Source organism: Aythya marila (assembly GCF_965140915.1).
Source record: "Aythya marila genome assembly, chromosome: 4".
NCBI lineage: Eukaryota > Metazoa > Chordata > Aves > Anseriformes > Anatidae > Aythya > Aythya marila.
The window spans coordinates 16,641,822-16,666,521 of NC_139045.1; the positions used below are offsets into that span (position 1 = coordinate 16,641,822).

Here is a 24,700-nt window from a genome sequence, read left to right on the forward strand (position 1 = left end):
TAATTTGATCAGAAGTCTATAAACAGTAAAATTCAACAATAAAGTACATGTACTCTTGTTCCAGGGTTATAAAGAAGTCACCTCAGGATCAAACGAGCCCTTAACAACTCAGGTTCTGACATGCAGTTAAGTAATTTTTTGAAACTACAGATTTATTTTGGTGAAAACAAGAAATTTTGTGTAGAATATTTCAGTCTTTTTTTTTTTTTTCTTTTTTTTTTCTTTTTCTTTTTTCATGACACAACACACACACTCTTGGTGTCCATAGAAAGCACAGTGGTAAAATGTAGCAGAAATGGCTAACCAAAAGGACCAAGGTTAGGGAAACAGCATGCTCTGAGCAGTCTTCTGATCTGTATAAATTCTACAGCCAAAGCCTGAATGAATATTCAGTTAACCATAGACCTGAAGTTTTCATTACTACTTCTCAATCAAAAGTTGTATAATGGTGGGAGATAATATCCTAAGTTATAAATATTATAAATCAGAAGTTTTTATTTATTTATTTATTTATTTTAAGAATTAATGCATATCTGTTTTCCAGTTAACTCCAACTATTTTAGCATTTATCTTTAATATTCAGGATTTCAATGTGCATTGCATTTACTTGGCAGGGGTTTGGAAGCAGGGGGCTGGAGCGGTGGCCTCTGTGAGCAGAGCCCAGCAGCTGCCCCATGTTGGATCAGAGCCAGCTCCAGCCAGCTCCAAAGGGACCCACTGCTGGCCAGAGCCGAGCCAGTGACTGGTGCTGGTTGGGCCTCCAGAAGAGCAGATTTCAGAAAGGAAAAAAAAAAAAAAAAAAGCTGCACAACAGCAGCTGGAAGACAGGAGTAAGAACCAGCCCTGCAGACCCCGAGGAGGGAGGGACCCCATGTGGAGCAGAGGCAGAGTGATTGTGAAGGAGCGACGGAGATGAAGTGTCAGGGACTGACCGCAGCCCCCATTCCCCTATGTAACTTGTGAGGAAGAGGTAGAAGAAGGTATATGGGGAAACATGTTTTAATTTGCTTTTAGTTTCTCAGCATTCTAGTCTGCTAGTGAGAAGCAGTAAATTGTATTATTCTCCCTATTCTGAGTCTGTTTTGCCCATGATGATAACAGTTGAGTGATCTCCCTGTACTAATCTCAACCCTTGAGACCTTTTCATCATATTTTCTCCCCCTTTCTTTCCCTTTGAGGAGTGGGAGTGAGAGAGTGGTTGTGGTGGAGTTCCACTGCCAGGGTTAAACCAGAACACAATGAAACATTCACGAGACAAAAGGCGATTCTTCAACCTATATACAAAGTTCAATACAGCTCTTTTGTTAAATAGGACTTTCAGGTTTGCATTCAACCTTGCATAAACAATCCTATTTCAGGATCCAGGCATACCGCAGACAAAAGCACTCATTTCAACATGTGTAGGCACATGTGAGCTTTACGGTATTATACCTAGCCACCCTTAATATTGAAACTGTGGCAACAAAGAGCTCAGTTCAGCCTAGCTACCCAACAGACTTCTCCAGGTCTCTTATCAGAAGTAGTTCACTATCAGAATCAAAAGTGAACCCTGTGCTATCAGTAAACATGTTTTATCAGCTCCAAATCTAGCTAACTAAAATTTTATCAGCTCCCATATAAGCACAAAAACTCCGCTCATACCTCTTAGTCTCAACATAGTGCATCTTCTGCTGCATCCTGCTGATAACATCACTGGTCTTCCCACCTAGCTCTGAGTTGTATCGTGTGGTGGGAAAGTGGTAAAGCCCTGACCTGCAGGGCTGACAGCCCTGCACAAACCTCCCGGGAGAGTCTCATTCAACAAACCATGCAGAGGAAATACACCTGTTCCACAAAAAAACTTACTAAACACACTACAGCTTGTTTCAGGATTTAATTGAGTGATGTCACTTCATTGTCTCCATTCTTTTAAAGGGGAATAAGTAAATTTACTTAAAGAGCAAATTCTCCTTTCAGAAAATAAATAAAATATGCATGTAAAAGACAGCAAACATAGAGTTTTAAATGTGTTTTGGATTGCATGGTACATTTTAATTCCTGTATGCATCAAACTTCAATCATAAGTACTTCTATGGAAAGAGGGGAAAGAGAGGAAGCACTCCCCACCCTCGTTATCACACCCAAAGCAAGTACTAACAGCTGGTGTGCTCTTCAGAGCCCACTGTCTGTATTGACCAGGTCTCTACTGACTATAATGAGAGCTCAGAAATGTGGCTCACACTTAGATTTCTACAGCACCAAGTTCAATTCTGTAAGTGACAAAAGAGCTAATGTCACATGCAGATGCCATATACCTGGAGACACTCCATGCAGAGTTGCTGCAAACCCCTGCCTTAAAGCTTAACAGAGCTCCAGGGTTGTTTTCATCACTCCCTCATGCCATTCACATTAACATACACCACAAGCTAAACTTTAGCACAATAATAACTGAACAAGCTTGCAAAGGTCTGGGATGTGCATCTGGTTCACGAGTACTGCGAGATGAGAACTAAGTACACATACATACTACTTTTTTAGCTAGATAATGAGTGCTTTAATGGTACTAGATAGGTATCAGTAGATCTGCAAAACCAATAATGTTTTAGGTAAAATATTTTGTCTAGCTAATGATCTACTCTGTTGGTTTGAGGGCACTTAAAATCTGTTTTCATGAGCCTCACAGGACTAAAGTGACCTTGTGTTAGGCTACTGTTACACTTTGGGTTCTGCTCCTTGATAGTACTTAAATTTGCATGCACTTTTTCCTTAGATTTTTTTTTTTTTTTGGAGTTCTGAGTGAAGTTGGGACCCTACTTGAATCCGCATGAAACAGAAATTTTCACCTTTATTTCTTAAGAAACAATGTTCTACAATATGAAGCCCTGTGCAAGCAAACATCGCAAATCATAACTCTCACGTACTGGACATGGAACAATAATAGACACCATCCACTTGTAGAAAGGAACTAGGAAAAAAGCACAAACCATGAATAATGTTCTGCAATCTCTAGGAAAAAGGTATGTTTCCCTGAAGAGTGCAGGTACAGGTTATACAGCCTGGGAATTTTACAAAGATTTCACAAGGTCTACAGATTGGAATATTCGTACTAAACAAGCTCATGCTTTAGGCCTGCTTTTAAAAGGATTTGTTGTACTCAGTATGAAGGTCTAACAGCAACCTTAAAGTATTTTATTTATTTAGAAATAGATAAAACACAAAATATTCTGGTTGATTTAATCAATTCTTTAGCTTCAAAACTATAAAGGAAATATTAGAAATTTATAGAAATTATTTTAGACGTACTAGTGCCTTTTCATGGCAAAGTGGTCTAGGAAAAAATAATAAAGCTAAAGTTCCCCATTGTAGATGCCTTTCCTTTTTCAGGAGGCAGAATCTGGTCTTATTGATTGACTTGGCAGAAGTGTTTGCTACTTAAAAAGTCATTTATGCACTTATGCATTGACTGTTTTGTTAGTTGTAGGGTTTTTAATAGTAGATGTGTTTTTGCAGCATTCTAGTCAATATCAAAGGTATGGTATTTGCATTTATTTAGAAATAAATGTATTATTGACTGTTTTTTTTGTTTGTTTGTTTGTTTGTTTTTAATATAGATTTACCTTAGTTAGTAATGCATGTTTTTAGCTACTACTGTAAAATAAACATTATACACAAGATTTTCTATCAAATTGGATGTATGGTGAGTTGAAAAGTCAAAGAACGTATGTTGAAGAAGTGATCAAAATTCAATATCATTGGGGAATATATTGTTAATTAAATATTAAAGATTTTTTCATTATGTAGAACAGTATTGCTGCTCTGTTAAATATTGAAAGGTAGTAGTTTTACAGGGAAAAAAAAAAAAGGACCAAGAGACTTGCCATTCATCTCACACATCTATTAACATGAGAATGAACTAATTAAGAGAGATGGGAAACTGTCATGATCTCATTTATGAACGTACTTGAGACATTTCTTATATGCACAGAAGATAGATATCAACAGATTCTAAAGGAAGAATTTTCCATAAAGGCACTTAGGGTAAATATGTTTTCATTCTTGTCAACTTTTGCTCTATGCATCTTAAAGTTCTTTGCACCTGGTTGACTGAAAACCATTGTAACATTCCTCTCTGATCATAGATTAATATTTGTATGGTAAAAAGAAGAGATTTTGATTATTTCAAAATTACTTTTAATGCACTGGAGATATTATATATACAGCACAAATGAGTCCAAACTACTCAGTCAAAATGAACTACACTGAATTTCTGAATGCATAATATTTTGATTCTCTTTTTTCCTCTGTAATACCCTGGTGCTAACTGATAAAACAATTGCATTTAAACTATTAAAAATGGTTTGCTTTGAAAAATGATATGATAGAGATGTTATACAGCTTAACAAGATTGCTTGTACTTAACTAGGGAGGGAGGGAAAATCACCCTAGCTAATCCTTCATTATTTCACTATATTTTGCACACACAAGCAATCTTGTATTTCTCGACTTCACATCAGATGAGGAGGCAAATGCTCCATTCACAATGCCATGGTCATTTCAGGTATAACATATACAGACTTTAAGTCTCATTTCTTAAGGATAAGGTATTTCTTTTATTCAGACAGGCAAGGTTTCAGGGGAAAAAATGGTTTTGACATGAAGGAAGTTTTCACTGTTAAGGTATTCTCAAAGCAGACATCTACTGATCACTAATTTAGGAGGTGTAAGAATGAAACTGTAGTTTGCGGCTGAAGAGACTCATTTGTATTAGTTATAAATTAAGGGGAGAAAAAAAGAAAAAAAAACACCTACCTTTCGGGAATTGATTTCTTTCACGTATAGTGGAAGTAGAAATTCAGATATTCCTTCAAGTCGTATTCCTTTTTTAGTGACTCTCAAATTTCCCATTCCATCCTACAATCAATAATATATATACATTTCACTTTATGAAATAACCTTATCCAGAACAAGGTAAAAGGAATACAGTATCTGACCTACTATAAAGTAATGAGTGCTAGAATAGAAATGGTGAATTGAAAGGGAACTCCCACAAAATACAGAAGAGTAAACGTGTACAGCCATATGATAACAGGAAGGACTACCAGATTTACAGAAATGGAAAAAACAATAATGAAAGGTCTAAGTTTTATTTTATCATCAACCAATGACCCAAAAGCACATTTTTCATGAAAATAAATTCTTTTTCATGGTTAGTAGCCAAAGCATAGCAAGGCTTGTGATGCTGGCAAACTGAAATATGACTGAAGACACCTAGAGAGTCCAGGCAACCAGTTTTGAGTAAAATGGAGACAGATACAATTATACACAAAAATCTAGTCCAATATAAGATTACCCTGTTATTATTATGTTTTTGAATCTCTGAAGATTTGCCGTACAAAAATACTCTGAACTCTCTCTCTATGATGTATTTATTTTGCTTTTCTGAAACACTACCATCCTGTGTCTAAGAATGGAATTTCAGTGGGCCTATGAAAAAGTTCACATGAAGTCAGTTTCTGCTAAAGTTTTCACTGAACCCAGCCCTCCTGTTCATTTTGACAGGAGCAAGACAAAATACAGACAAAACTTCTCCTAGAACTGTGGTATTTAACTGTGCAACCTAGTGGTGAACTGCACACAATATTCCTTGGCTGGACCTTCTGCAAGGGTACAAAAGTGACCTTTATTGTGGAGGTGAAGCTAGATTTTGAATTACATCTTCTAAGCCAAGCAACTGATTATTTTAAAGACTGAATGTAATATTTTCTAAAGCAATTGATTATGTGTAGTGTAATATTAGAAAAACACGATGTCGTTTCTATACTTTGAAAAAACATACAGAGGAAAATATTCTGTAGGAAGAAAGACAAAGGTTTCCTTTTATTAGTAGCTCCTCATGTTTACTAAAAGTGTGTTGATGGTGAAAAGAACTTCAAAACGCTCTTTGTTTTGATCTAGATGGAAATTTAAAAAGGGCCACTGCAAAAGGCTGGATGAAACAAGGCAACTAAATGATCCAATGCTTACTAAGATATATACATATAAGAACAGCATATTCTTACTGGACAAACACTGAAACTTGATTGATACTTAGGGACAGGATCACTTTGCACACTGAGAGATTCAAAACTTATTATCCCTAGAGGTCTATTACTATATTTATGACAGAAGATGTGCAGCCAGTGGAATTCAACTTGATCTACTTAAGTGCAAAATTAGCAAAAGTAACCTAATTGCTGATTAAATGCTTAGAAGCAGTTACTAGCTCTATTGCAGCAGAACAGTGAGAACTTGCATTTCTCACTGCTGGCTGAATTGCGAAACTAGTAACCTCCACCTGCTGGGCAGTCCTGCGCAGATGGATGGCAGTGTCACCAGCTGCTATAGCTGGAGCTGGAAGAGGGCACTGAATTAAACACATTTATACTTTTCAAAGATACTGTAGCCACTGTAGCTATTCCCTGTCTAAAGCAAATAATGACGCCAACATGGCTGGTATTTGATTGATACCACAGTATCTGAAGTAGAACTCTGATAATGTTAGCACTTTAAAAGAAGAAATAATTTGCATTTTACACAATGCAATTTAGCTGATATAATTTCCCAAACACAATGAAGACAGAGTGTGAGACTGCTTTGCAAGCTATGACAGATCTGTAAAGAACATACTTTTGGAAATCATGCATTCACATGTCAGTTATGAAAGCATGAGCCTAGCTGTCTGACTACACAGCCAGAAACTACCAGAGTAAATAAAATAAATACATACATAAAAATATAAATAATAACTATAAATAATAACTATAAATAATATAAAAATAAATATAGAAAATAAATAAATAAAAAAAATAAATACAAATTTCCAAAGTAAACAAAATATGGAACAACAAAAGCTACTGCTAAGGCTACAGAATGTACTTAAACTGTTGTGGCACCAAGAGAAATTTAGCAGACGTTTAGCAGAAAAATTTAAATTTAGCAGAAATTTAGCTCCAAGAGTTCATATAATCTTTAGCAAAGCTTATAATTGATTATATTAAGCCAAGAACTGCTTTACTTTTACTGGCAAAAATGCTATTTGCATCAAACTGACAACTGAATTATAAAATAATACTCCTTAAAGAAATGATAGTTTAAAAAAAAAAAAAAGATGCTTTTTTGACTTAAAAAAATAAAATAAAAGATCTCTATAAAAATGGTTTTATATAGAAAGCTTACAAATACCTGAGTTTTTTATAACAGAGTGGGATATGAAACAGTGGTGGCTATTTTTGAGAAGAAAGTAAGGTAAAGATATCATACATTGCTTTTCCATGCACAATCCGCACTAATGCCCATTAATTCTAAATTTCAACAATCCCAGTTTTTTTTATATGTGCTATAGGAATAGCATACAAAATCATAATAGGATAAAGTAACCTGAGAAAAGACAACAATCATGTTGCATATTTGGCAGCGAATATATATTTAAAATGAAATAGATACCGATTTATTGATGCAGATATAAACACATTTTATAACTGAAAAGGCAAATCCAATATGTTGCTACATCTGGTTATGCGGAACGTCTGTAACTGCCAGGCAAAAAATGCTACTACTAAAGATCAGAGAATTCAATATTCCTGGCCTGGAGAGAACAAGAAGGAGAGTGTGATACTGCAGTTCAGGAATTAAAACTCTCATTGAGTCAAGAACAGAGTTCTGATAGACTCTCCAGTAATTTATCATGCATCTCAAATGATAGTCAGTAGGCACCAAAGGACTCTTATAACGTAGAGATCTTTTAAATCCAGATTCTGTCTGAAAGAAATTCTGTCTGAAAGCTCACAGTCTGAAGAGGGAAGCACTGCACAAAACATGCAGTAAGGGTAAAACAACATTTAAACAAAGTAAAAGTATTTAAACAAAGTACTTAAACCCGAAGTACTAACAAATTAATACATGTTCAATGATTGCAGGCATTTTTGCAGAGGCTAAACTTGAGAAGGAATCTGGATGTTATGGTTGCAGTGCTATGAAATAGCACAGATGAAACATTAAGTGTATGAATGTGCTATGCAAATGGGGGAAGAAAAAAAAAAAAGATGGTGAGAGATTATAAGAAAGGTGGCTGAAACAATGAAACCAGTGAGATATTGAAACAGAGAAAAAGAAAACTGGATTTGCTGTTATGGTACAAAAAGCAGATAATGTGGAGGGTCAGAGAGCATGATGGGGATAACTGGGAAGATAAAGACACTAGCAGACACGTTGTGGATAAAATGGAAGAGATACATGAAAGGTTAGGAGGAAGATGACAAAATTATTGGTATTGTGTTCACACACACACAAAAGGCTGTATTCCATAAACAGAGCTGGAGCACAATTCCAGCTGGAGGAAAATGGTGTTTGGGCATGGATGTATAAAGAAAAAAAATGTAGTCAGCTACATTCCTGTAAATAAACAAACAAACTGATAAATGGTAGAGGCATCAGCAGTGAAAACAGAGGGGGGTTTTCCTGGTTTGCAAGGAAAGGTAACTGTGAATATCAGTAACTGTAAGCTGATAGCAAGATATCCAGGAAAAAGCACTGGAATGGCAAAAATCTGGATTGATGGAAATATCTGCCTTCATCCATCTGCTGAAAATAATAACCAAGACTGTAAATGACAGCCAGCAGTAGATATCATCGGGGAAGAGTGGAGGAAGAAATATATAGTACAGTGCAACAATGTTTGAGGGATACATGTTGACTGAGGAAAAAAACCTATACAATCTGTGGGAAGGCAGTACTGACAATGAGATTTTAACTGGAAAAGCTGTTAAAAAGGAATAAAAGTCAGACTACTATGCAACCTAAGTGGAAATAGAATATTCTGAATAGATAGTACCCTTATGATTTTTAAACATGTAAAGCACAGCCTGGATTCTTCAGTTATGAAAGTAAACTTGAAATGAAAATAAAAGTCTATGCGTGCTTATATGAACAGAAAACATACCTCTCTAGATCAGCTAATAGGATCAAATGCATCTCACTTGCTCAAAAGTTGATTTTGTTTTCTGGCCTGGATAGCTATGTCACTTTTCTTTTGTACATTGATGTGTCCTTCGATATCATATGAAAAAGACAGAATTTCACATGGTCTGTCCTCACATCATATTTCAGATTAAGGTACAATCTTCTTACTTTTTTTTTTTTTTTTTAAACAATACATTATGAACTGTTTGTTCTTAAACAATACAGAGAAATATAGGATCTAACACTGCCATTTTTCTCTCCCCCCATGCATCCAACATTTCAACTATTTAAGATTTTCAGCCCTGTTGAAAATCAAGTAGAATTTAATAGTTTTGATAGAAACTATGTGGTGAGAAGGATGGGAAGTTTAGACCAATCAGTATAAAAGACAAACAAACAAAAAGCAAAGCAGAAAGCCAACATCGCTAAAGCTTTTGGACATGAAACTTTCTTTTCTTTACTTGGAAGCATACTCTGTTTTATTATTTTCTTTAATGTTTTGTTACGTCAACGTGCCAGAATGAGTCTACCAAGATTTTTATGCCATCTAAACTATTTTCCAAAATAGGTAAAGTATTAAAAAGCCACAAATCACCCAAAATCTTTTAATCATCTAAGGCTGACATGGAACATCATGTCATTTTGCAGCCCTTTCTGCTTTGAAACTCCTAACCCTTTTATCTTCACTTGCAGCTGAAGTGAAGTAATACAGCTGAAGTGAAAAGTAACACGAAGGGTCTGGTGTTTTGTTGTGTTCCCACACACTGCTGCAAACCCATGAAGACAGCAGTGAAATGAAACAATTTTCTCAATGACTCTGGTAGCCAGCACAGATCCGTCACTAAAATGAAAATTCTATGATTGAGTTAATCTGTAGTCAGACTAACATAAAGCCATTTCCATCCCAATTCAAACTCATAGCATCAATCTTTAACAAGTCAGAAAATGCTGTGCACTACTTAAAATTCCATACATCACGTAGATAAAATAGAAGCATAAAATAGGGTCAGGGAATGGCATTTTTGTTTGTTTGTTTTCCCACCGTAATCACTGGCAAAATTAGCAAGTAAGAGCTAGAAAGGTTCCAGGTCTATGGAGATTTGGTTACAGAACACCAGAAACTAGGTAAAGGTAGGTAAATAGGAACATAAAACAGATGCAGAAGGTCTGTCTTTCTTCCAGAGATAAACACTGAGAAGTGGTAAATCCAGAAGCATTATTTCCTCTACTTGTCATCTTTTCTCTCTTCCTTTCTACATATGAAGTTTTCAAGTAATAAATATACTATAAATCATTTTAAACTAATTTCCAATCTGGAAAAAATATTTAAACTGTACTGATCCCAGTGAGATGAGTAGTTCATTACTTGGCTAAAATACATAGTTTAAGCACTGTAGAAAAAAATAAAAACAAAAATAATGAAGCAATTGAATTATGTCAGCAAATGTAGAAATAATAGAAGATGGACCCAAGAGCAAGGTGGAAGAAACCCCCACCACCAACACCATACTGCTTCTGCTGAAGAATGATAATGACTCATTATTATACACAGGAAGGGTGAACCAAACACCAGCATAAAGACTGGATAGCAGAAGTGGGTGTCAGTTTTAATTGTATCATTACTGTGAACAAGCTTTAATAATTGCATGTTTTGGGTATTACTCTAGCTGGACTAATACTATTTTGACAAGACTGCTAATGGTTTAATTAGACTAATAATAAATTATTGGATGTGTGTGTATGCATGTGTTTATTTAGTCTACATAAATTGCACAGTTATTCAGCCTCCTTCCGTGCCTTTGAGGCTTGGTTGTAATTTCAACACCATGTCCTGAAGAAGCTAATTTAGTCGTACTGAAAATGTAATCACATATTATCTTCCCCCCCCCCCCCCCCCCCCCCCCCATTTTTTTTCCTCTCAACTAAGTGGTTGCTTGACTTCAGAAAGAGCAATGAAAAGTTACAGATTGTCTAGCATGCTGACATTGAAGGACAATAAACAAATGCGCTATTTGTACAATAGAGGTCATCTTTGTTGACAAATATTTACTTTTATGAAACAATTCTAAATCTGTACACTGCTAAAGTTTGTTTGTATGCATGAGGCTTACAATTAAAATTTTAGACCAGAGGCTCTTCCATTTCTCTAGGAGTCTCTGCAAAGGATTTTTAGCACTTTTACATTCCAGACCTTACACTGAGCTAATGTTAGACTGATGGTAAACTAATGATAACTTGAGAATTAAAAATACTATTTATGGTTTGGGTGGAAATGTGTTACAGTTCAGTCACATACACAAAATAGGTTGCATATTGATGGGATCTCATGGTTTTCTTATTTTTGCACTTGCCTTTCACTGTCTGACAAGAGCAAACTTTCAACATTTGAGCCACTAAACTCCATGTGCTCTTGCTCATTTAAACGTAAAAATACTTCAGAACTGTTTCAAAAGAGGGTGGCTAATCAGAAGAAAAGAAGACATTAAAGACAACTGAACTAGAGAATGAGCCAGTTCCTCTACATCCATATATTTTGATTTACATGTATAACTAAAGAATAATGTTTCTTGCAAAGATTGTATTTTTTTTTTTTTAATTATTTCAATCTTGTTTTCTATGAAACAAAGCTATGACAAAATATTCACCCATCCCTAGTACAAGTTTAGTTCATTTCACTTCCACTTACATAGCTTCCTAATAATTCTGGACCGTGCATCACAGTACTGGAAGAACTGGGGCAGCAAAGAAAGAAAGGAAGGACCTTTTCAGCAGCATTTATTCCCATTCAGAACTTTATAAATCATGTACTGAATTAAGTAGTGGACTTATTTGAAAGGTTTTGCAAAAGGCTATTATTGTCTTGCACTACTGAAAATTCAGCTATAGCTTAAGTGCTCCTGACATAATGGCTTAGGTTTTCTTTTTTTTTTTCTTTTCCTTAAAGACAGATTGTATACCTTCTTTAGGTATTTTAGGTATATATATAGATAGATAGATAGATATAGATATAGATATATAGATATATATTTATACATATATTTATTTTTTTATATATATTTTTAGGTATATTGTACTTTCTAAGCTATCTTTACATTTCAAAATATTTTCTTAACCCATAACCTGAGCCTCCAATGCTGTAATGCAACCACTTTACTTCTATTTAACCCTCCAGATTATTGCTTAGACTAAATAATCAAGGTCCATTGCAGCTCCTTGTATGGCCTTTTCAGCCATAATGCCTCCTGTTGGTCTGTCTGCCTTTAGTTCATCCATGTCTTAGAATGAAACAACCAGAATAAAACAACCAGAACAACCACAACATATGAACATAGGAAATTACTGTAGCTAAGCAGAGAAGCATTACCTCACATATTTATTCCAGCATACCTGCTTTTTTTGCACTATTGTTCTATTATTGATTTATGATGTGCTTGGAATCAGATACCTTCTATCAGAACAAATGAATTGGAAGATTGTATTCCACAAACCTGCTGGAAAATAACTCCTTTTTGTACTCAGAGTATTTACTCTGTATCTCATAAGGCCAACTTGTTTTTTCTCCTTACCTTGACTCAACTAGAAACAATAAATGTAGATACCACATTAATCTAATGATTGCCTTCTTCTCAGCTGGCAATCCAGCTTGCATAAATAATGACAATTTTATTGGAAAATAAAGAAATAATTCCACAAGTCCATACCATTAATACCATGACATTTTGTCTTAACAGAGCTTTCAGTTTTACCAGAAAATCCATGTGGCTTCAGCATAAGAGACTGAGTACTATTTTAAGTTAAACCTTTCAAGTTAGTATTCTTGTCCGTAGATCTTAGTCCTAGATTTAAAATATTCTCTGATTCAGATCATAGAACCCAAAGAAATCCATCTGTTGAGAATAGCTAGGCAAGCCACCTAAGAAATTTTAAGATACAATTTAACAATGTTAAGAGGATGCAATCATCTCAGCGTTACTTAAAGTATCAGCTAGGTGAAATGATCAAAAAGGTCCTTTCTTACCCTATGTTATCTTAGATAATTTTATTGTACTGTTACTCTGTATTCTTTTTCTTCAGAAACTACTTATGCATGAGCCTAAATTACAATAAACTATTGAGCAAACACAGATAAGGTATCAAAGTGCCTATAGTCCAGCACATCCTTCAGTAATTCTCTGGACTGGCACTTATGTTCACCAAGTATGCTTTTCTTGTTGGAAAAAAAAAAAAAAATGTAAAAAAAAATCAGTAAGTAGTAGCTATTATACTGCTTATTCACTCACAATACAGAAAAAAACAATCAGAATTAATCAATTTTCAAGTCAGGATAAACAATCTTTTACTATCGTTGCAGAATTTATTTTCAAGTAAGAAAAAAAAATGTTGCATAAATTCGACAGTTTCAGAATTTTACTTTTCAAGAAATATAGCTATCTAACATTGCAGTCTTCATAGTGTCTAGGTTTATAAACAATACTTTGTATTCCAATACAAATACTGCATATTTTCCAAAACAGCCACCACACATCTTTCAACACGCAACACCTTGCTCTACTGATACGCTCAATAAAATAAATGAGACTAAGAGCAAAGTAGCTTGCTGCAGAGATCCATCTCTTGCTATCAGGGCAAAGGAAATGAAAGTGCAGTAAATACCACAAAGTTGCTTGAAAATAACTTTCCTTTTATCTAACCACCTGCTCATGAAAACACTCGTAATTGATAGCTTCAAGTTCTTCTCTTTAATACAAAAGGATTAAAAATCATAACTATCTTACAATTTATTTTTTTTTGAAGCGTATTATAACCTATAACCACAACTATCAACAGATCTACCAAATCCTTGCAAATAGCTTCTCAGAGTTTTTTTTTTTTTTTTTTTTTTTTTTTTTTTTTTTTTTTTTTTACCATGCTGAGCTATCAACAGTGCTGCCAAGTGGGGGAAGTCTTGTAAAGAAAATAATTTTAAGATGACTCATTAAATAAATACATAAATTACTGCCTCATTTTGATGGATTATAGTGCATTCTCTTGCATCACAAACTTCCCATGGTATGGCTAAACTCCTGATCACTGAAGGACCATGAAAACTATGTGTGTGTGAATTAACAGTTCAGCATCCCGCTGACTTTTGTAACAGGGTAATTTAAGAGAACGACTGGAGAAGGCATAAGAAGCATAGTTCAGTACCACAATTCAGCCCTTTAAAAGGACAGCATCAGAGTTATCTCTGTCATTATATCTTTCTCAGTGGTTAACTATGAAGATACTGGGTGGATACAGAGTGACTACCTGAAGCTGTGTCCATATAGCTTCAGTCTGGAACCCAGACTGAACCCACAGTCTATGCTCTAAAGGAACATAGACCTATGCACTCCTAAAAACAGATACCAGGAATGAAACAATCCCTGCAAATATACTTTAGTAAACTGGTAGGAGATCTATAGGCAAAATGATGAAGTCAAAAATTCCAAATGATTAAAAGGACATCAGTAATGTGCCAGGCATAAAGACCTCCAGTGAAAAAGAACGTGGCCAGCTGCTAGGGAGTGCAGAAGTACCAGTAATGGAGAACAAAGAGGACACCCTCCAGAGAAGCACCTGATTAGGGAAGCAGCCAATAGTCCTGTCACTAAAAGCAAATGAGGAACCTATTCCAGCACTGGAGAAAAAGCAGCCACACCCTGAATAATGAGAACCACAACTACCTACTGTCCTCTGAAATCTAAATATATTTAAAACTCAACTATACTAAAATTCACCAGCCATTTTATTATTAATTCATGTCATTTTTAATAACAGAAATAATAATAAAAAAAATCTATGGAGAGATTCAAGTAGATTCAAGAATTCAAATTCATATTATACATCTTGTTGAGAACAAGCAGTAAGGGAGCTTAAATGAATGGCCTTGTTCTGAGATCATAAGTTCTGTCTTCCTGCCTTTAAAAGAGTGCAAATGGTTATAAATAATAATAATTATAAACAAAATATAAGTCAATTATGGTGTCACTTTATAATTTCCCTCCCAGACCTGAAGGACCAAACGGATGATAAATTTATGTGAAAAGTAGTCCAGAACACTATTGTTCTCAATGACAATATAGGATACTGACACTCTCTCCAAATAAAGCAGGCAGTCTGATAAAGAAACTCATGAAACACTTCCATGAAAAGAACTATGAGGTACTGAACCAGTCCCTAATTAATAAAAAAGAAACAGCTAAGAATGTGAAGATTAAGAGGTAATGCATTTGAGATTGCTCACAATAGGATAGAATTCTTGGAAGTTAGATTAGGTAGGAAATAACTCAAACTAAAGGCAATCTATTTCAAGAAGGCAAAATTCAGTAAAAGGACTCTCAGAAGATCTCCTGGGAGACTTGCCTAAGGGGAAAAAAGAATTAGAGTGGTAGCTCCTTAATGAACCCATTTACCCAAAGGAGAAGAAAAGCTCCTGATAAATACTCAAGAATATCAACATTTTTGATGCCTTCTTTTTTTTTTTTTTCCTTTTCTTTTTCAATTTTCTTCTTCTGTCAAAAGGTCAACATAATTGGTTCCCTGCTTTAATTGGAGTACCATTGATAAAATGATAAAGATTAAGATCCTGCAGGGGAAGGGCTGAAGGGATGAAAGTGTTTAAGAATACTTGTATAAGCTAGGTATTTTCAAATGAGCTGAGTAAACTGAATCTTATCCTGTGGTAGCCAAAATCTGCAAGCCATAAATGATTAGCTAACGTGTCTACAAAACTGACATAACTCAAAGCAGTTGAGTGCGGCAATCCCTCATTTCCCCACTTACTCCATGTTGGCTCAGACTGTGGGGCAGTTTTTCTGCATGTGAAGGGAATTCCTTTTGGACGAAATTAAACCAGAAGTTCTGTTCAAAGTGCAGCAACAGTCTCTAAAAGGAACAGAAAGGTCCCAATCAATGCGTGATCTGCAGCACAAGCAAGTCCCACAGCAAGTAACAAGTGCACATGCACCACCAGAATACTCTCAAACCACAGAGAACTCACATGTTCTTCTGCTTCCCATACTACTTGAAATAATAAAGGTCTTGAGCTCAGTAGACAGCTCACATAGATGCCCCCAGCTCCTGATTTAATTCTTTTGTATTACACAAAAACCAGCTATAGTTCAATATATTTTTCTTTTTCCTCTTTCTACTTTCTACTTTCATTAGTACTTTTCTGAATTGTCTCATCTGTTGCTCTTGTTTCTTTTTTTTTTTTTTTTTTTTTTTTTTTTTTAAATAAATACTGACACCATTTTTCATCTTTCCTTCCCAATGGCAGGATCAACTTCTTAAGTCTAATAGAATATTCAGCGTCATCACATCCGCAGCCATAGTGACAGCTCATAGTCAAGGGACTATGCTCAAGCTATGCTCTCTTGCCTCTGTAAATTCTCCATCTCCTGACAGTCTTCCCCAGGAATTTTCATTTCCATCCATCCAAACCGTGCAATATCCTCTCTCATCTACACTGCCTCTTCATAGAAATAAAGACCTGAGGTGCCAGAATCACTGAAGGCATGAGAACACCAGTGTGCTACTGTCATCTCCACAAAGTGGATGAGCAGATGCTCTAGAGCTTGCTGAATCAACATTGAGCAGCCTACAGACCTAAAAGCAAGAGTTTGTAAGATAGCTTTCTTTTGACTATCTTTGAACTACATGTGTATCGGGGATACACGTGGTTCAGGAGACCAAATTAATAATAAACAAATATGCATACCTATATCGTAGCCGTTGGATCCCTTGCACAAATTGCTATTTTCTACTGAACCAGTCACATTTTACCACATTAGTTTTTACTGTGTGGTTCCCAGTTACACAGCATACTTGCTGTATATTACACAGTCTTTGTAAAGGATGGATGAGGGCAAACTGCAAAGGTGAAAACTAGAAAGGCAGAATTGGTATCTATCTTTTAGAAGACAAAATAATAGCAAAAGGATCAACTTACTTTGAACTATTAAAATACCATAAAATCTATACCAGAATAGATAATAAAAAAAATTCTATAGGCAGCTGGAAGATCAATGAGATGCAAAGCAAGGAAAGAGACACAACAACGGACAATGCAGTTACATGTTAAACATGCTAAAACTTGATGGTGTTGTTCAGACTGGAGAAGAGAAATTAAAGAGGCACACACAATAATAATCTTAAAATATGAAAACACTTTCTTTGTATCCACTGAAAATTAGATAATAAACAATGAACCTAAACTGAGGAAACTGAGAATCAGGTCATTATTAGTAGAGCATTTTGACTCTAAGAACTAGAACAGAAAAATTTTGTATGGTTTTGTAACACCTATCCATGAAGATTTTTATAAACTTTTTGGATACACATCTCTGAAGAATGATGAACAGTTAAAGCCATATTGTAGCAGAAGCAAAACAAGTAGCTTTTGGAAATCTCTTCCTGTCATTTTCTACAATTATTTTAAGATTTCCATGCAAAGGCCATTAAAAAAAGTACATATCTTCACAAGGTGCAGAACTGGATTTGTGCCTTTTTTGTTGAAGCCTTTGTACGAAATGCATTGAAGCCTCTTTTAAGCTCATGCTGCAAGTATCTAAGACACACATACTAAAAATAAATACATGACAGTAGAATAGGTTGGAATTACGATATTTTTCTTCAGAAAAAAAATCTATGTTTATGTTTTACTGAGTTTATTTCTAGAGAAATGGAAATTTTGTTTTCAAATACTATTTTACAAAAATCAAAGTGCATATTTTTGCATATCTCTGCATATTTTCCCGGACAGCTTTTAAATTAAAATAAATAAATAAATAAATTAAAAGCAATGACAACAAAGGAAGCTTTTAAGAGATGAAGAGTATCTCTGAGTTAAATTTCAGTGATTGTCCATTCAGCAATGGTAAGCATCATAATTTGTCCTAACATAGCCTTTGAATACAAATAGTATTATTGTATTTATTATATGATGTCAGTTTCCACATTTATTGCCTATTTCATTGATCACCAAAATGCATATACATTTAGTTGGTTTAAGACCCTACACAAATGTTTTGCCTAAACTGTTTCAGTAATATAAAATCACTGTCTCAGTGAGTGGTGAAACCCTGACAAAATTGCAAAAACACAAGGTACTTGTTCTTTGTCTGCATAACTAACATTACCCATATGGGTTTTTTGTTTGTTTCTTTGTTTGTTTCTCCCCTTTTATGGCAGAATTAGTAGAGTGCTGGAATCAATGTGATTAATATTGTGCAAACAGGCAATTTGAGATTACATACGTAAGGTATTCTGTAGAGCAATTACACATGCAATCGATTATTCAGATCAAAACTGTAATAAATTCATTCACTCATATTCTTCATGATGCACAGAAGGGTGAGCATGATACTTGTTTATACAGAGGACAGAAGATACAGGAAAGAAGGTCCTAAAAACTGGGCTAACAACAGGCTGCAGACTGAAAACAAAAAAGAGTTGGGATGTGGCGTCTCCTGAGAGTAGTGACAGGCTTTGACAGATGAGTTCTGCTAAGCAAACACACCACAGTCTATCCAGAGAGCACAGATTCAGGACAAATGCAAGTTTTAGCAATAAAATTGGATTCTTTAATGACGATCCACCAATTAGAAAAATGCATATAAGCACAGACCATTAGAGAAATCAAAGGAAGTGTTGTGACTTTGGCTGGGTAGAGTTCATTTTCTTCATAGAGGCTGACACAGTGCTGTGTTTCATATTTTTGATGGTAGCACACTGATGTTTCACTTTACAGCTTCTTGTGCTGCCCAGTCAGCAAGGAGGCTGGGGATGCAACTGGGAGGGGACAGAGCCAAGAGAGGTGACCCAAACTGGCCAAAGGGATATCCCATGCCACATGGCATCATGCCTAGAAATAATAGTTGGGGTAAAAAAGGAGGAAGGGGGGACATTGGTAGTGATGGCATTTATCTTCCCAATAAACCATTACATGTGATGAGCCCTGCTGTCCTGGAAGTGGCTGAATGCCTGCCTGCTGATGGGAAGCAGTGAATAGGTTCCCTCTCTTGCTTTGCTTTTGCATATGGTTTTTGCTTTCCCTAGTGACCTGTCCTTATCTCAATCCACAAGTTCTTGCACTTTTACCTTTCTGATTCTCTCCCCCTTTCACCTGGGGAGAGTGAGCAAGCAGTGGTGTGGTGCTGAGGAAAATAACCAAGATATTGCCCTCTTCACCTTAACAAAAATATATTCAATTCCGTATGTTGAAAGAGGCTTGAGAATGAAGAAAGAGAGGGTTGGATTGGGCAGGAGAAGTTAAAAAACAACAAACAAAAAAAAAAACAAAAAACAACACTGATTTTTCCCCACTTTTTTTTTTTTTTTTGAGAAAAATATTTGAGAAATTTTATTCTTTGCATACCCGCTCTTCAGTGTGAACCATCACACATTTCCTTTGATCTGTCATTATCCTTCACTACAGTGATAGTTCAGTCATCTGTCTTTTGTCAATTTGATTTTTTTTTTTAAAACCACTGTGAAAGAAACTCAGCTGTTTACTAGGAGGTCAGACTACATGCTCTTGTGGTCATTTCTAACTATTTTCTGTGTACAGAGGTTTCCTCAGAATATTGAGAAGATACACTAAGAAAATGAAAGGTATGAGGGGAAAAAATACATTAAAAAAAGAGTGCTATAGTACAATAAAGTAACCCCAAATCTTTCAAGTCTTAAATAAATGATCTTAAATAAATGACCATATGTAACATGAGGGCATTTTGCTCTAGTGAAATAAATATAAAAAATATTTTACAGTGAACCTATCACTCCTATCACTTCCTGAAACTCTAGGCAAGCATTCTGTGTCTAATGATTCACTAAAGAAAAATACAAAATGAAGAGAAACGTATGTATGTCAACTCACTTTTACTTCTCAAGTGTCTAAACCTCACCCTTTCATACCTGTTTTCCAAGACATATCACCCCAGATGTATCTTAATTCAAAAGAAAAAGCACTCACAGGTATATTTTTCAAGGCTGAGTATCTTAGTTGCTTCCAAAGAAAAATACTTCTTCAGTGTAACAGGCACAGACTAACCACAAAGAAAAGATCCTTAACACTAAACAATATGTACGGCTTTGAAATATTAAAAATACATATCCATTTGTTGGGTTGTTTCCTTTCACTTACAAGTCTCATGAAATTTCTCAATTTCACTACTATTCTTTATGTCTTTATTTCACTACTATTCTTTATGTCAAAAAAAAAATCAAATTGACAAGACAGATGACAGATACAATCAACACTATTCTTTATGTCCACAGGTAAGAAAGACTGATCTCAGATCATACAATTATTCCGTGATTTAATACTCACATTTCAGTAATACAACTTTTGATAGGACAGAAATAAGTAGCAAGAGGAAAAAAAAAATAATAAAAGTAAGTTAAAGGAAAAGCTTCTTCACAATTACTGCTACACATTTTAGAACAGAACAAATGATAAATTCTCTCTAAATTCACTTCTTAGGCAGAAATCATGAAGTGCATAAAAAGAAGTGGAGCCTTCTATCACCTAAGATAAGGGAAATCTTGGGTTAGATGAAAGGTATTGAGATTTTTGCCAACAGGTTTACTGTACACAGCATTTTAGCATGTATACACAATACATTTCCTCATCCCCAAGTTTTAATAAAGCTCCAGATTTACAATGAAGTTGAACAAACATAACAAAGAACAAAATCTAATGCTTGGTCTTTTTTTTTTTTTTTTCCCCATCCAGTGAACAAGAACCATATAATGACAACCCATCATTGCTGTTGGTAGTATTTTCCAGTGTATCAAAATAAATAAATAATGATTAAAAAAAATAATGCAAACTTATTTTCCAAAATATGGGTGCAAAGACTGTAAACGTAATATCTTATCTGATCTGATAAGACACCATATGCAGACTTAAAAGTATCCTAACCTTATGCTCCTAAATGTACCTTTACAAACCCAGATTTTGCAAACATTCAGTACCACATTAATCCCTATCTCTACGATAAACAACTTCTGTAACAATGAGAAGGAGGAGAAAAACGAAACGTTGTTAAACTTAAATCTCACAAACGAAGTATTTTATCTCTAAGCTCCTAACTTTTGATGCCACAAAGGGTTAAATGAACTCAGTTATATCAAGAGGACAGTTTCAGAAAGGCAAATCCCATTTGCCCTTTCCAGAAGGTATTTTCAGATTTTAATTGCACTTTTAAATTAGCTAGTCTCATAAGCATAACTCTGACAGATACAATCAACAAGTGCTGAGCATCTGCATTATAACACAACACCCGCTGTAGGAAGACAGCTGCATTAGCTAAAGTACCCTATATAGGCAACCCTATATAGGTTTTCTTGTAACCAAGAATCCACAGTAGATTTCAAGAATGTATTTAGCAATTCTGGGATGAATTAATTCATCACTAGACTGCACTGAGGGTGGGGGGGATAGAAATCAAATTACCCAGCAAAACAAAACCCAAAATATTAATGTATTTCTGTAGTAAATAAAACACTATGTTAAAACAAACAACTAGCTACCAGAAACCTGACTGTTTTTTTGTCCTCTGATCTCTAACATGTAGTTTTATCACATTTCTCAGAAAAAAAAAAAAATTAAATCTGATGTTTTATCTTATTCAGAGTTGAAATATATATGTTAGCATTCTGAGATTAGAATCGATGTTTACATGTCTAAGAAATTTGACCAAAACAAGAATAATAAAAAAGGGTGTTAACTTATACATTGTATGCCAAACTTGTTCTACATTGGTATACCAGACAGCCTCCAGCTTTAAATAAGTAAAAAATTTTTGTCAAGTTCATCTGTTTTATTATTCCTCTTGGCACAAACTAAATTTATCACAAGTTTGAAATACATTATATGTTGTTTTATTAGATTAATTTAATTGTATATTGGCATCAGCATATGTCAAAATTAATGGCTTTTTAATGACACTACATACTAATGATTAACTAGAAATACTGAAAAGGGGGTGAAGGTATGGTTTTAGGAATGATTAATATGACAAGGTTATAAATATTACTATACATAAGACTGACACACACAAAAGAATAAAAATAGCTTTGTCTCCCTCTTCCTTCCATTCTGGGTGCAGAGTTACTGTTTGCTTATATATTATATAAAATCTGTAAGGAGTCTGCATAGCCCTGCTGTTCTTAAAATATATTTCCCTGAAAATAAAACTGAAACTGTGTTGAGGTTCAACCCAGCTGGAAGCTAAGCACTGCATAGCAGTTTGCTCACTCCCCCTCAGTGGGATGGGGGAGAGAATCAGAAAAAAGGGTAAAACTCCTTGGTTGAGATAAAGATTGTTTAATAGGACAGAAAAGGAATGGAAAATAACAACAATAATAATGATGATAAGGGTATATACAGAACAACTGATACGCAATGCAATGCTCACCACTCTCTGACCAATGCCAAGCCCATCCCTGAGCAGCAGCAGCAGCCGCCTCCAGCCAACCCCCCCAGGTTATTGTTCACCATGAGGCTGTGCAGTGTGGGACATCCCTTTGGCCAGCCTGGGCCAGCTGTCCTGGCTATGTCCCCTCTCAGCTCCCAGTGCATCCTCCCCAGCCTCCTCGCTGTCAGGTAAGCACAGGAAGCTGAAAAGTCCCTGCCTTAGTGTTAGCACTGCTCTGCAACAACTGAATCATCGGTGTGTCATCAGCATTGTTCTCATCCCAAATCCAAAACAAAGCACCATACCAGCTACTAGGAAAGAAATTTACTCTATCCCAGTCAAAACTAGAACAAACTGGAAAAAAAAAAAAAGAAAAAAAAGAAAAAAAAAGGAGCAAATACTGCATTTGTAGATGTAATATCATGATGACACAAAACAAGCACACACCAATTTTTTTCCTGACCTAGGGTTAACTTGTGACTCTTCTCCAAATTCTAGCTGCAGAGCAGGACAGAAGCACATTCCACCCTCTGACTTCAAAAAGCAAACAATGTGAGATAAAAAGAATTTTTAAAAAGAGTTTAAATATTTTCCTCATATTTTTTGTGGTTTTAAAATGCTACTTACAAAAAACGAAAGCCTTAAGTCATTTGTGTCTGAAGCTTCAAAACCTGATTGAAAAATCCATTGAAATAGAAGTGGGGGAAAAAATAAGGGCATTTTTTAAGATACTTAAAGCAATGGAATCAGAAAACAGTTGCCCTTCCCCAGTTTCTGCCAATGCCTGATATTGTATTTATGTACAAATTATGTAATGCCACACAGTCATGAGTTTTATCAAGCAAGATACAATGCATCACCATAGCTTTATAATAGATGTGATTAGGAAGTGGCTGATACCAAAAAATAGATCCTTAGATCCTAGAAATGAGAATATAAGATGGAGTCTGACCTGTTAGGTCTCTGATTCTTACCCATATTTATCTCAGCATGATTCTCTGATGCTAGTGCATGTCCTCTCAATATTGTAGCTTCATTACTGTAACTCTTTTCATTGAGCGGTAACTTGGAAGACATACCACTTGTTCCTGCACTACATGAGATGATTTTCATCCCTCATTCTTGTTTAGCAATGATCTTGATTAAACTTATCATGTTTCCAAACTCTGGTTGGATTGATTTTGGTTATATTTGAGGCCTCTTACATGTAAGGGTCTCCAGTAGACCTTATTCCTGTGTTTCTCCTTACTATCTTTGAAGACAATCAATGGAATTTTAAGCAAAGAGTTTTTTATTTTGGTTTGAAATAGTCCTTATCCCTATCTGTACCAGAAATGAGGCTAATATTATGCCTCTTATGAAAACAATAATTAAATGAATCCTACATGTTACACATTAGTCATTATTAATTCCATTACAACATTTTCTTTTACATTAATGCATGTTTGGAATATTTTGTTAGATTATTTTTGGTTGATGTTAATAGCAACTTAAAATATAGAGAACTGTACAACAATTACCTAGCTTATAGAGCCTGGTCTTAACAATTAACATGAAGTTTGTTATAATACTGAGCTATACTCAATCTCCATACTCCCTAGGAAAACACTTCAGTCAACTTTACACAAACAGTAAGAGCAGAAGGTAATTTCAGGGTGGCTAATAATACCTCTGAGACAAATATACTTGCAGAAATAGTTCAGTAAATGCAACAGCCTGGGTGTTAAAAGCCCTCATGCTCAAAGTGGTCAGCAAGAGACTTCTATAAGGAAATGTGTATGTTACAGAATAAAGCTTTGATAACACAGCCCTCTTTTTTTTGCAGTGTATGCTGCCTCCAGCTTCAGAACTCAGCTTCATTCAGAATTATTTCCCCTCCACTGCTTCATCACTTTTGATATCGAATTTTTGACAAGCTTGTCTAAAGCATTAAATTCTAATACACACATATGCATTTATCACCTTCACTGCATTTTGCTAAAGATATATGCTTACCTGGTTCATCCCTATTCTGACTGAAAAAATTAAGCCCTGACTGAAACTATTTAGAAACTGAGAGTTTAACTTCAGAAAAAGAGAAGAAAACACTAAAATCTCTACGCAGTTAACAGTCTTGCAATTAGGCCATTTATTTTAGATTAAGAAAGAAAAACCCTTAACATGAGGAGACAAAGATCATGTTGGAAACTACTTTTGACACCATTTCCCACAGTGCTCTCCTGTATGAACAGAGAAAGCATGAACAACAAGAAGATGCTGTTAGTTGGGCCACCTGGGAA

At 35.2% G+C, this 24,700-nt stretch overlaps 1 protein-coding gene across 3 annotated transcripts in view; it reads right to left on the minus strand.

Annotated features, from left to right (window-relative positions):
- Positions 1 to 24,700, minus strand: part of SGCZ (sarcoglycan zeta) — a gene marked incomplete at both ends in the record, with an annotated part of 444,952 nt that overhangs the window by 120,510 nt on the left and 299,742 nt on the right. For 2 of the 3 annotated variants that reach the window (XM_082759043.1, XM_082759041.1), the window contains one exon: positions 4,789 to 4,890. The exons of the other annotated variant lie outside the window; for it this stretch is intronic. In XM_082759043.1, the coding sequence (XP_082615169.1) occupies positions 4,789 to 4,890 (102 nt within the window). The remainder of the gene's footprint in view (positions 1 to 4,788; positions 4,891 to 24,700) is intronic. 3 annotated transcript variants of the gene reach the window in all.